Raw genomic sequence first — 12,651 nt, 5'->3', positions numbered from 1 at the left:
GTAAATGAAGGTCGTAGCCCTCATCAGTAACCTGAGGTGACTGAGAGTGAGAGATTATTGTGGGATATCTCCAGTGAGGGAGCAAGAGTATAATGAAAGTGGCAGTTAGGTGTGTGAGGGAGTTTCCTTTACAGACTAGGTGGTCTCGCACACTCAACCTCGTCCCCGCTTTTTTCAGACACTTTGAATTATTATACACAAAGGTGGGGACTGTTCTTTTAATCTTAACACCTACATTAAATTATTATATCTAACAGGTGATTTGCAAGGTAATTTTATTATCTATCTCACCTTTCAACTGGATCCCTTGAGTTATCCAGGAAGATAAAATTTCAGCACTCCCTCAAAGTTCATTTAACAACGAGGTTGAGTCCGCTCAGGTAGTATTATCTTACCTGGGTGGGGCTAGGTGGTCATATGATGACGCATGACACTATAATGTGTGTGAGACCACCTAGTCCGTAAAAGGAACTCCCTCACACACCTAACTGCCACTTTCACTTCCCATGTTCATGAAGGCGATCACCTAACTGGCGAACACTCAGCCTAAATAGGTTACAAGAGACCTGTCCTTGTCATCTCCCACACACTTTGGCCCTCATTCAATGAGGTTTACACCGCCAGGAAGAGGCTGGCGGGAACGGGTGTCGTGGGGCCCCTGGGGGCCCACAAAGATTTTCACTGTCTGCTTAGCAGACAGTGAAAATCGCGACGGGTGCCACTGCACCCGTCGCACCCCTGCAAATCCGCCAGCTCCATTCGGAGCCGGCTTCCTCTTTGCAGGGGCTTTCCCGCTGGGCCGGCGGGCGATCTTTTGGAGATCGCCCGCCGGCCCAGCGGGAAAGTTGAAATGACCCCCGCGGTCATTTGACCGCGGTGCGGTCTTTGGCCGGTTTCTGCCCGGCGGGCAGTGCCCGCCGGGGTCGGAATGACCCCCTTTGTGTTTGAGTTCAGAGTATTGCACAAGTTGAAGTTACAAACGTAACAGAGCAGGCGTCCACGCTAAAGGTAACACATCTAAAGAGAACGTGGATGTTCTCAACGTTATCTAATAGTGATTATGCATGCTAATGAACAGGCAGGCCATAAGCGATCTAGCCTAACATGGAATGTGAATGGTTTAGGAAATAAAGTGAAGAGAGGCCTAGTGTTTGTCTTTATATGGCTATTAAAGCCTGATGTGGTCCTCTTACAATAGATCCCCCTAAGGGGTACCCAGTGTCACTTCTTGGCTCGTGGCACATGTGGGGTTCACATCAGGGTCTAATCCTAGTCTAAACCCCCCCCCCCCCCAATTCCACATCCAGAAAACATGGTAAGACCCACATGGGACAAATGCTGCAGTCCAAGGCTTATGGGAGAGACAAACTGTTACCATAAAAAGTGTTTATGCCCCCACCAGGCTTCATCAAACCACATTACACAAACTCACAGGACTCCTGTTAGACTCTGACTCCTCCCGCCATATCATTGGGGGTGTCTTTAATGACATAATGACCCAACAGATGGATAGATCAGGGACCAATTTAAATGCACCTGAGTCACCCCTTTAGCCACATTTGAGAATACGCTGGGACTATCGGACCTATGACGACACACCCATGTGACAGAGGATATTCCTATTTTTCAGGTACACAAAGGGTGTTTTCCAGATTGAACTATGTCTTTATGTTGGCGGGGGAAAACCGGACGGTATGTCGAGCAGAATATTTGGCCAAGGCTTTGTCTGATCACTTCCCACTTTGAGTCTCGATGAGACAGAAGCCAGAAGAGGTGTGGACATTGAACGATTGGGAATTGAAAGATGAGAGCACCTTACGAGAGGTCCGAACTGAATCCCAGCTCTACTTCTCAGAAAATGAGGGCTCTGTGAGCTTGAGTTTGACATTATGGGAGGCTTATAAGGCAATGCTTAGGGGATAGAACCCAGAAAATAATTGCTCACAAGAAGAAAAAAGCGGCTAGAGAGTTGGAGGAATTAGAACAGAGACTTCAGAGAGAGGAGGCTAACAACATAGCTTCCCCAGGTCCCATATCACTCATTAAGACCAAAACCCTAAGGGCAGACTATGTGGTCCTGGCAGCAGATGAAGCCCACAGGCATATGCTTGGCACACAACATCGTCTATACGATGTAGGAGATAAAGCCGGGAAACTACTGGCGTGGCTAAGTCAACGAGTTATAAATGCTGGATGGGTGCACCAAATTGTAGGAGACAACGGCATTACCCGAGACACAGACCAGGGTATAGCAGAAATATTCATGAAATTCTGTGAAGGTCTCTACAGGGTGCGATCTTTAGGTAATCCTGCACAAATAACTGAATACCTCAGGGAGATAGATCTTCCCACTCTCTAGAGATGACTGTGAGACACTGGCGATGGACCTCACCCTTGCTGAGGTCCTAGAAGCGATCTCCAACCTAAACTCAGGAAAAACCCTTGGGCCCAGTGGCCCCTGACGAAATTCTATAAAAACAGACTGACATACTGGTCCCACGCCTGCTGGCATTATTCCAGATGGCTCGAGAGGCGGGAACGCTCCCGTTGGACCTGTGTAAAGCAATGATAGTGGTTATACATAAGACCGGTAAGCCCGCTACGCAGTGTGGTTTATGCCGGCCAATATCACTGCTGAATATGGATGTACAAATGCTAGCCACAATCTTACCCGCACAACTTGTATGTGTCATCACTCCCCTGATTCATGAAAACCAATCCAGTTGGATTGCAGACGTACAAAACCGACCAGACCCCCATGTAATTGCATCACTTGATGCCGAAAAGGCCTTTGATGTCATACACTGGCCGTTTATGATGCACACACTTCAGAGAAGGGGGTTTGGGACAAACTTCTTAGCATGGATAACTCTACTCTATACTAATTCAAATGTCAATGGAGTCCAGTCCACAGAATTCCCACCAGAGAGAGGGACCCATCAGGGTTGCCCCCTGCCCCCCCCTACTCTTTGCTCACCCCTAGAGTCCCTGGCCTGTCAGATACGTGTGCATCCTCATATTAAAGTATTCCAAATGACCAAGTCTCTGATCTGAGAAGAAAAGATATCATTATATGCAGCCGATATTCTTCTGTTTATTACCCACCCGGGACTCTCACTTCCAATGTTTTTGAGCAATACGGAGTCCATTAAGGATGTAAGATAAACTTGAATAAATCAGTCTTATTCCCGATCACTGGAATTCGGGGCCAGATAGAACTCCCTGGACACTTGAAGGAAACCCAAAAGGGATTCCAATATTTCAAATATTTAGGGATCCATGTCACGCCAGACCAGGGGAAATCTATAGACCATAATGTAAGGAGAGTCCTCTCGGAGTTCCAGGCGGATGCAGATAGATGGATGACACTCCCCCCTCACTCTACTGGGGAAGGGCAGCATTATTTAAAATGATTACACTCCCAAAATTCATCTGTGCCCTGCAAAACACCTATTATTAGATTTAAGAGGACATATTTGGTAAAATAGATGGTATAATATGGAAACTACTATGGAACAAAGCCCACCCTAGAATAGCCCTTCGTCCCCTACAGCGCAACTCATATAATAGTGGGATAGCGCTCCTGGACCTAAAGGCTTTCTACTGGGCCTCCCACCTGGTGGCTATAAATGAATGGGGCTACCAAAGGGGAGCTTATGCACTGGAACGTACACAATGATAGACAAATTCATACTATCACCACCTCTATGGAGGAAAGGGTATGAGACACTTGTTCCCAGCCACCTGGGTAACCATAGAATCATGGCACAAGGCCACTAAATATATTGAATTGGCACGTAGAATCACACATGTAACTCCATTGTGGGTGGGAGGGATCTTTAAAGATATCGGGAAACTGCCAGAGTTTCTAATCCTGTAGTTTGCTGCAGGTGGAAGAATGACTGCATACCAGGTCATTGTTTTAGGAAGGCTTTTCAGTCACTTCATTTGTTCAGATCATCTAAAGAATTTCCAGCTTAGGTTCAGTAGAGTTGGATGCATGCCAGACTTTCAGAATATCCTCCAAAACAAATTTTGTGTATAATAAATCTAAATGGAAAGCATTTTCATAGTTTGTGATGATCTTAAATATATGGTATTGACTTGGAGGATGAAGACCTGGATCACTAGAATATTTTGGATGCTTGCGAATCAGGCTTTTGCCCACAACTATTGATAGTAACAGGTGTTCAGTGGTTTGTTGGGCCTTCTTCTGGGTAGAAAGGACTGGCCTGGTATGAAATGCTAATTTGTCTGACCCTGTTTTTCCTCACTGTTTTCTGTAACAGTCTCTGGGTTAGATTCTTCCCCAGTCCTCACTGAATGCCAGCAAATCGCATTCCTTCCAGACCTTTGACTTCCTATTGTTTACCTTATTTTGTTGGACAGATATAACTAAATGATAACCTCCTTCTCTTTTGAACCAGTGGGGCCATGACTTCCGTCCGGATTACAAGCGCCTGAACATGCTTCGTCAGCAGTACCCCTCTGTGCCAATGATGGCCCTGACTGCAACTGCCAACCCCAGAGTGCAGAAGGACATCCTCAACCAGCTTAAGATGAGTGTTCCTCAGGTGTAAGTCGCAGACCCTGCCCCCTTCCCACACACCTCAAAATTGCAATTCTTCATGTTTTAAGCTCAACAGCCTACTCATGACTCTAACAATAACCTTATATCAGCTGTGATTACTGCACATACGTGTCTGTGTATTTGCCACTCACTCCCTCCAAATGTGACTCTGTCTCAGAAGGTTTTGTAATCTCCTCCTTGGTTGCACAGAGAAAGCATGATAACATCCCTTGATTCTAGAGCACCTTTCAAGGCTGTTGCTCTCTTAGCTCACCTCGCTATGCCCAGTCATATTTTATCAGGTCAAGCTATTTTTATGACCGTCTCAATTCTTCTCGCGATTTGACAGAGAACAGTTGTTCTGTTCTCCGAATGTGAAGGAGCCCTTTACATTTTCTTCTCGTCACATTTGCTCTGTTCAGAGACAGAAGTCAAAAGTCAGTTTGTCTTACAATTAATTTTCCTTCTCACTGCAGAGTTCCAGGATTTTGTCAATTTTTTCCTAACAACATTTACATAGCTAAGTCAACCGTACAAACATTTCTAAATATATTTTAGTAGTTGTGAAAGCCCATTGTTTGTACTAGTATGTGATGAAAAAAATATTAATAGGATGAATACAAATCAGAATACTTTAGTTAGTGATGTGCAAAGAATAAATGTCCTCTGAAACCTGATTTTCACAGGTTTGTTAATACATTGTATAGTTTTATCAGTAAAACTGCAAGTTAGTGGGAAGGTTTTTGGACATTTCATTGACATTTTCTCACTGTAAGTGACAGTGTGCGACCACATCATGCTTTAGGAATATATATAAGTGAGTGTTTAAACATAAACATAGAAACTCTCCTGCCCTGATAGCAATGCTATTAGTACACTAACAGGCAAGTAATGGATCATGTGTCCCCTTTATGTGGATTAGATCTCTCTATAGATGGAGCAAACATTTAGTCCATTTAATCAACAAAGGCGATTTTTTGTACAGAAGAGATGCTGAGCTCACTTATTTGAAAGTACACTCATGAGACTGAAGAAAAAGGCAACTCCAAAGTAAAATATTTGCCTAGGATCACACAATTGTACATTAGAGTTATGGTCGAGTAGATTTTTCAAGTTACTTGACCTGCAGATCTATTAACATTTTTATGATTTTTCAAGGCCTGTCAAAGAGATATTCACCCAATGACAAACCAATGCTCACAAATAGGCGTAGCAAAGCACTATATACATTTTATGACGTACCTTACATTTTACACACTTCAGGTGACCTCAGTGATGTACATACACATGGTCACTGTCACAACATTGGACGTAAGTGTCTCAGTTTCCAGACCCTCTCACATTTGTCAATCACATCTCTGCAAATTGCTAACCTTTTTATTTACGGATGGCACTATGGAAATGGTGCTGTAAATGATGATATTTTGTGAGAATGGTCACATATTAGTGTTTTTCTCTAGGTTTACGATGAGCTTCAACAGACATAACCTAAAGTATGAGGTTTTGCCTAAAAGACCAAAGAGGGTAGCCGTGGACTGTGTCGAGTGGATCAAAAAACACTACTCCAGTAAGTATTAAAATAATGTCTTATACTCTGATGAATATTAAAGCTAAACAGTCCCTAAAAGTAACTTGTGTCATATAGGTCAACTCAAATATATAAATGATGAAATATTGTATTTAATTCACAAACAAATAGAAAATTGGAAATTTTTATTGTGATAGTTGGAAATTTTTATTCTAAAAGACATTTACTAAGCTGGGCTCTAGCATATCGTGGTGTCCTTTTTGGTCCTAGTGCCTGTTCTTTTTTTAGTTGGCGCTGTAATTAAGGCCACTCATTGTTCATACTCTGTTCTGTTTGCTGTACTTGTGCTGCTTTTATGAATCAAGATAATTGTTAGCCTCCAACTTCAAATGCCTTCATGTTTACAGCACATATTAACATTTTTTATTTATTCATATGTACTTTATTAATCTACTAATAATAAGTAGTCTAAACAATTGCAGACCCCTTGAGTAGGCGTTGCCCAGGAGTTAACAACCACTGAATTACAAGATTTACCTGCACTGACTGCTTTGAACAGCATAAGTCATGAGATATCTCCTTTTATAACGAAAGAGACAAGGGTAAAATAGGTTAAGAAAGGCATTTGCTGCATATGATAGATAATACACCAGGACAACACAACTTACTTTCTGGAAACCTTAAGCTGAAAGACAGCGGTATGAAATAGTTGAACAATTTATAAGATAAACACAGATTATTATAAGTCATTGAGCCAAGAGAGTTTTTTAATTGACCTTTTCCTTCTTGTGAATTTACGATTGCCAGTCTAGCATCAGATCATGCAAGATCATGGAGACCGCTGACTTACAATTCATAGACAAAGACTTACTGACCACAGATGACCCCTACCTCCTGATGTTTCTGGGCCTCTAAACTGCCTTTGACTGTTTTAGTTGGACTCTTGCTCTAGGCAAGACTACTGGTTTCGAAATGACAGCACTTTTGTTTGTAGGCGACTAGGTCGGTCTTACAAAAAGTCGCAACCTTCAGCCCAACCCTCCTGGCTCACAAGCAGTACCTCAGTGTAGGAAGTTGGCTCTGTATGCACTATTTCAAAGTAAGAAATAGCATGCACAGAGTCCAAGGGTTCCCCTTAGAGGTAAGATAGTGGCAAAAAGAGATCATTCTAATGCTCTATTTTGTGGTAGTGTGGTCAAGCAGTAGGCTTATGAGAGGGTAGTGTGAAGCATTTGTTGTACATACACACAGGCAATAAATGAGGAACACACACTCAAAGACAATTCCAGGCCAATAGGTTTTTGTGTAGAAAAATATATTTTCTTAGTTTATTTTAAGAACCACAGGTTCAAGATTTACAAGTAATACTTTAAATGAAAGGTATTTCACTTAGGTAACTTAGAATCAGCAAAATAGCATGTACAGTTTTCACACAAATGGCAATAAGCTATTTTAAAACTAGACAGTGCAAATTTCAACAGTTCCTCGGGAGGTAAGTGTTTGTTAGTTTTGCAGGTAAGTAAACCACCTACAGGGTTGAAAGTTGGGTTCAAGGTAGCCCACCGTTGAGGGTTCAGGGCAACCCCAAAGTTACCACACCAGCAGCTCAGGGATGGTCAGGTGCAGAGTTCAAAGTGGTGCCCAAAGCACATAGGCTTCAATGGAGAAGGGGGTGCCCCGGTTCCAGTCTGCCAGCAGGTAGGTACCCGCGTCTTCGAAGGGCAGACCCCGGGGGGTTTTGTAGGGCACCGGGGGGGGGGACACAAGTCAGCACAAAAAGTACACCCTCAGCGGCACGGGGGCGGCCGGGTGCATAGTGCAAACAGGCATCGGGTTTGCAATTGGTTTCAATGGGAGACCCAGGGGTCTCTTCAGCGAAGCAGGCAGGCAAGGGGGGGGGGGGGGCTCCTCTGGGTAGCCACCACCTGGGCAAGGGAGAGGGCCACCTGGGGGTCGCTTCTGCACTGGAGGTCGGATCCTTCAGGTCCTGTGGGCTGCGGGTGCAGTGTCTTTACCAGGCATCGGGTTCTTAGAAGCAGGCAGTCGCGGTCAGGGGGAGTCTCTGGATTCCCTCTGCAGGCGTCGCTGGGGGGGGGGGTTGAGGGGGGGGGTCAACTCTGGCTACACACAGGGTCGCAGTCGCCGGGGAGTCCTCCCTGTAGTGTTGTTTCTCCGCAGGTCGAGCCGGGGGCGTCGGGTGCAGAGTGCAAAGTCTCACGCTTCCGGCGGGAAACGTGGAGTCCTTTTAAAGTTGTTTCTTTGTTGCAAAGTTGTTTCTTCTTTGGAGCGGAGCCGCTGTCCTCGGGAGTTCTTGGTCCTTTTAGATGCAGGGTAGTCCTCTGAGGCTTCAGAGGTCGCTGGACCCTGGGGAACGCGTCGCTGTTGCAGTTTTTCTTGAAGTGGGGAGACAGGCCGGTAGGGCTGGGACCAAAGCAGTTGGTGTCTCTGTCTTCTCTGCAGGGCTTTCAGGTCAGCAGTCCTTCTTTGTCTTCAGGTTGCAGGAATCTATCTTGCTAGGTTCTGGGAGCCCCTAAATACTCAATTTAGGGGTGTGTTTAGGTCTGGGGGGTTAGTAGCCAATGGCTACTAGCCCTGAGGGTGGCTACACCCTATTTGTGCCTCCTCCCTGAGGGGAGGGGGGCACATCCCTAATCCTATTGGGGGAATCCTCCATCTGCAAGATGGAGGATTTCTAAAAGTCAGAGTCATCTCAGCTCAGGACACCTTAGGGGCTGTCCTGACTGGCCAGTGACTCCTCCTTGTTTTTCTCATTATCTCCTCCGGCCTTGCTGCCAAAGTGGGGCCGTGGCCGGAGGGGGCGGGCATCTCCACTAGCTGGAGTGCCCTGGGGCGCTGTAACAAAGGGGGTGAGCCTTTGAGGCTCACCGCCAGGTGTTACAGTTCCTGCAGGGGGAGGTGAGAAGCACCTCCACCCAGTACAGGCTTTGTTACTAGCCACAGAGTGACAAAGGCATTCTCCCCATGTGGCCAGCAACATGTCTGGTGTGTGGCAGGCTGTTAAAACTAGTCAGCCCACACTGGAAGTCGGGTATGTTTTCAGGGGGCATCTCTAAGATGCCCTCTGGGGTGTATTTCACAATAAAATGTACACTGGCATCAGTGTGCAGTTATTGTGCTGAGAAGTTTGATACCAAACTTCCAGTTTTCAGTGTAGCCATTATGGTGCTGTGGAGTTAGTGTATGACAGACTCCCAGACCATATACTCTTATGGCTACCCTGCACTTACAATGTCTAAGGTTTTGCTTTGACACTGTAGGGGCATAGTGCTCATGCACCTATGCCCTCACCTATGGTATAGTGCACCCTGCCTTAGGGCTGTAAGGCCTGCTAGAGGAGTGACTTATCTATGCCATAGGCTGTGTGAGGTTGGCATGGCACCCTGAGGGGAGTGCCATGTCACAGTCATTTTCTCCCCACCAGCACACACAAGCTGGCAAGCAGTGTGTCTGTGCTGAGTGAGGGGTCCCCAGGGTGGCATAAGACATGCTGCAGCCCTTAGAGACTTTCCCTGGCATCAGGGCCCTTGGTACCAGGGGTACCAGTTACAAGGGACTTACCTGGATGCCAGGGTGTGCCAATTGTGGAAACAAAGGTACAGTTTTAGGGAAAGAACACTGGTGCTGGGGCCTGTTTAGCAGGCCTCAGCACACTTTCAAATCATAACTTGGCATCAGCAAAGGCAAAAAGTCAGGGTGTAACCATGCCAAGGAGGCATTTCCTTACACTCACCAAAACCCAAATAGTAAAAGGTGATTTATGGAAGCCTTTATGCATGGACTTAAAAGTGCGACATCTCAGGGGAGTCATGGTTAAACGGAGATTACCCTTTTCTCACATGAACAAGTCTCAGTTACACATAGGCAATGAAGGAGATGCAGTAATGTTTTCAATAGGTTTTATTAACAAGACTACAGTCTACTGTAAAATGCATGGTCTGCAGTGATTAAGATAATGAACAATGCAAGGAACAGAATTTAAAAAAAATAGTTATGAATATAAAGACCCCACCATCTTGCAATAACGAGATGTGAAATAGGCCCTAATATCCTAGCATGATGAGCCTAATCTCTAACCTAAAGAGAGCTAGGTGTGTTAAACCAGTACCATGTCCATGAGAAGAGCCCCCACCCGTGTTACCTTGGAATGAGTCTCTAAATCAGACTCCGTTGGGACATGAAGGCTGGGTCTGCATCAAGGCAATGTGTAGCTTAGATAGCGTTAATGGCATCTGGTAGGAATCCCTTTGATAACCCTTCTGCATGAGATGTATTTATACAGATCTTGTAGAACCCCTGATGCAGGTATGTTTTCCAAACGAGATAAGAAGGCATGCTTGGGGCGATAATTACATAAACAATTCCCTCCAAAAGTACATTATGTTCCTGTCAAACGTAAGTGGGAAAAGAACATGATGGGAATACCTACATATATGACTTGCTGTTGACACTGATTTTGGCGCCTTCACTGAGTGGCACTGACAACATGAAATCAAAACATCTTCCCAAATATAAACATAGCAGCCATCTTGGAAGAAATAATTAAATAAATGCACTAAAACAGAGCAGGCTAAGTAGGTTATAAGTCATTAGGTTACGGGGGCACAGGCCTGCAAGCAAGAAGGCTAAGCTATCTCCTGATTCCCATTGAAACTAAATAGGATCCACTACAGCCTCCCCATTGCCGGAACAAGAATGATGATGCCAGAGAAGATGAATGAACCCAAGCTAAAATGCTCTGGACTAAAACAAGCTAAAATCTAATTAAAATCTAGTTAAAAAATAGTTAAACATACGACAAGACAAAACGACGACCATAACAAGCACAGCATGCCAAAGTTAAAGAAAATATTGGCAAAACTTTGAAACTTTAGAATAAGCCAGTGGTCAAATTAATTTAACAGTAGTCATGATCTTGAAGAATGTCTTCAAAGCCATCAAAGGAAAGGGCATCCAGGAAGAAAACCACATCGTCATATGTTAGATCGATGACAGGATTGGCAGCCGGATCCACAGAGCAGTAGTGCGCAGCAGCCTCAGGCGCAGGATCACCCGCAAGAGCAGCACTATCCAAAGTGGCTAAAGGAGCCAGATAGTCCACCAAGGGCGGCTCGTAAATGGCCTTGGAATGAGCCTCAGTCTCATGGGGCATGACAGTGCATGAACCCTCAATGGGAACATCAGCAATTCTTGGTCCACAGGAGGCACAGCAGGAACAGCAAGGCACATTTAAGGTAGATGTTCAAAGAGGCACCAGGTGCAATGATTGACTGGTTGCACACACATAAGACTGATCGGAATCACAGTGACCAATCATGCTCCAATTCTTCCAGCAACGGAGCACCAAAGAACTGCACCATGAATTCGCGGCACAGCTGGCCTGGTGGTAGTAGCTCCACTACTCTGCTTAGCTGGGAAGGCACAACCACTGCGTATCAGGAACAACAGCAGCAGTAGCCTGCCAATCAATGCCAAAGTCACAGGAAAGCCACGGAACACCTTGAAAAGAGTGAATGGACGGCTGAAGAAATGAGTCTGAAGACAATCTGGAAGACGGACACGAATCCAGACCCGACAGCCTTAAAGAAGCGCATAATCCTTGTAGTGCTTGAAGCGTTGAATATTCAGGAAACCAGCTCTCCAAAGTGCGTGGCATAGTTGGTATTTAATAGGGATTGTATCTCGGCTGATGATCTTGCTATTTGGAGAGCATACATCTCTCTGGCCGATGTCAACGCAACTTGTTTATGGAATAGTATCGTCTTTAGTCTGCTCAGCTTGTCATAGTTTACTTCAGTAGTATCAATGTGAGGCCACATTTCTGCTACTCTTATCTCTTGTGTGTGTGCACACTTCTGCAACACGTTACAACCTTAGAGACTGAAATTGCGTAGGCAATTCCTGGTCTCATACCGCAAGGAACATCTGTTTGCAAATCATTGAATGACTAACAGTAGTCTTGTATTCGCTTCTGCTGAGAAAGACCTCTGTTTCGCCGTGCACACATTTATATTCAAAGGGCAACTCCCACTCTTCTTTAATATAGCTATCGCCTGGCCACTCGTATCTGCCCGCGGCAAGATGTTTCAAGCATTTCGAAAAACGAAAGGTGGAAATGGGCTGATATATAATGCCATGTACGAGCCATACTGTCCATGGACTTTCCGTAACTGTGAAAGGCAACTTTTCTAACTTTTCTGTATGAAGTATGGTGAAATTTGCTTCCCTTTTAGCCATTGTGTGTTGTTCCCTGGATAAATTAAAAGCAGCAAACAGGTCACTACTGTTAATGTTTTTCCATGGAATACGGCCATTTTTCAGAATCTGTAGTGTCCAACCTAACGGCATGATGGAACGCAGTTGACTTTGACCATGGTGTAAAAAGGACATGTCATTCTGAATGATGTCTATCGCAGATGACACTATATTAATAATGGAGTATATCCTGTTGGACAGAGTGTTCATGCCATTATTGACAACAGCTAAAGCCTTTTTCCAAATTTCCTTATCTATCTGCCTTAAACGCACAGCTGCT

General features: G+C 44.9%; 1 protein-coding gene across 6 annotated transcripts in view; it reads left to right on the top strand.

The window, feature by feature from the left end:
• BLM (BLM RecQ like helicase) overlaps positions 1–12,651 on the top strand; it is a 386,095-nt gene that overhangs the window by 226,073 nt on the left and 147,371 nt on the right. For all 6 annotated transcript variants that reach the window (XM_069222975.1, XM_069222977.1, XM_069222973.1 and 3 more), the window contains 2 exons: positions 4,428–4,576; positions 6,031–6,137. In XM_069222975.1, the coding sequence (XP_069079076.1) occupies positions 4,428–4,576; positions 6,031–6,137 (256 nt within the window). The remainder of the gene's footprint in view (positions 1–4,427; positions 4,577–6,030; positions 6,138–12,651) is intronic.

Source organism: Pleurodeles waltl, chromosome 3_1 (assembly GCF_031143425.1).
Source record: "Pleurodeles waltl isolate 20211129_DDA chromosome 3_1, aPleWal1.hap1.20221129, whole genome shotgun sequence".
NCBI classification, from domain to species: domain Eukaryota; kingdom Metazoa; phylum Chordata; class Amphibia; order Caudata; family Salamandridae; genus Pleurodeles; species Pleurodeles waltl.
Note: the sequence above shows the minus strand (reverse complement) of the source record. Positions and strands in the feature narration are given on the sequence as shown.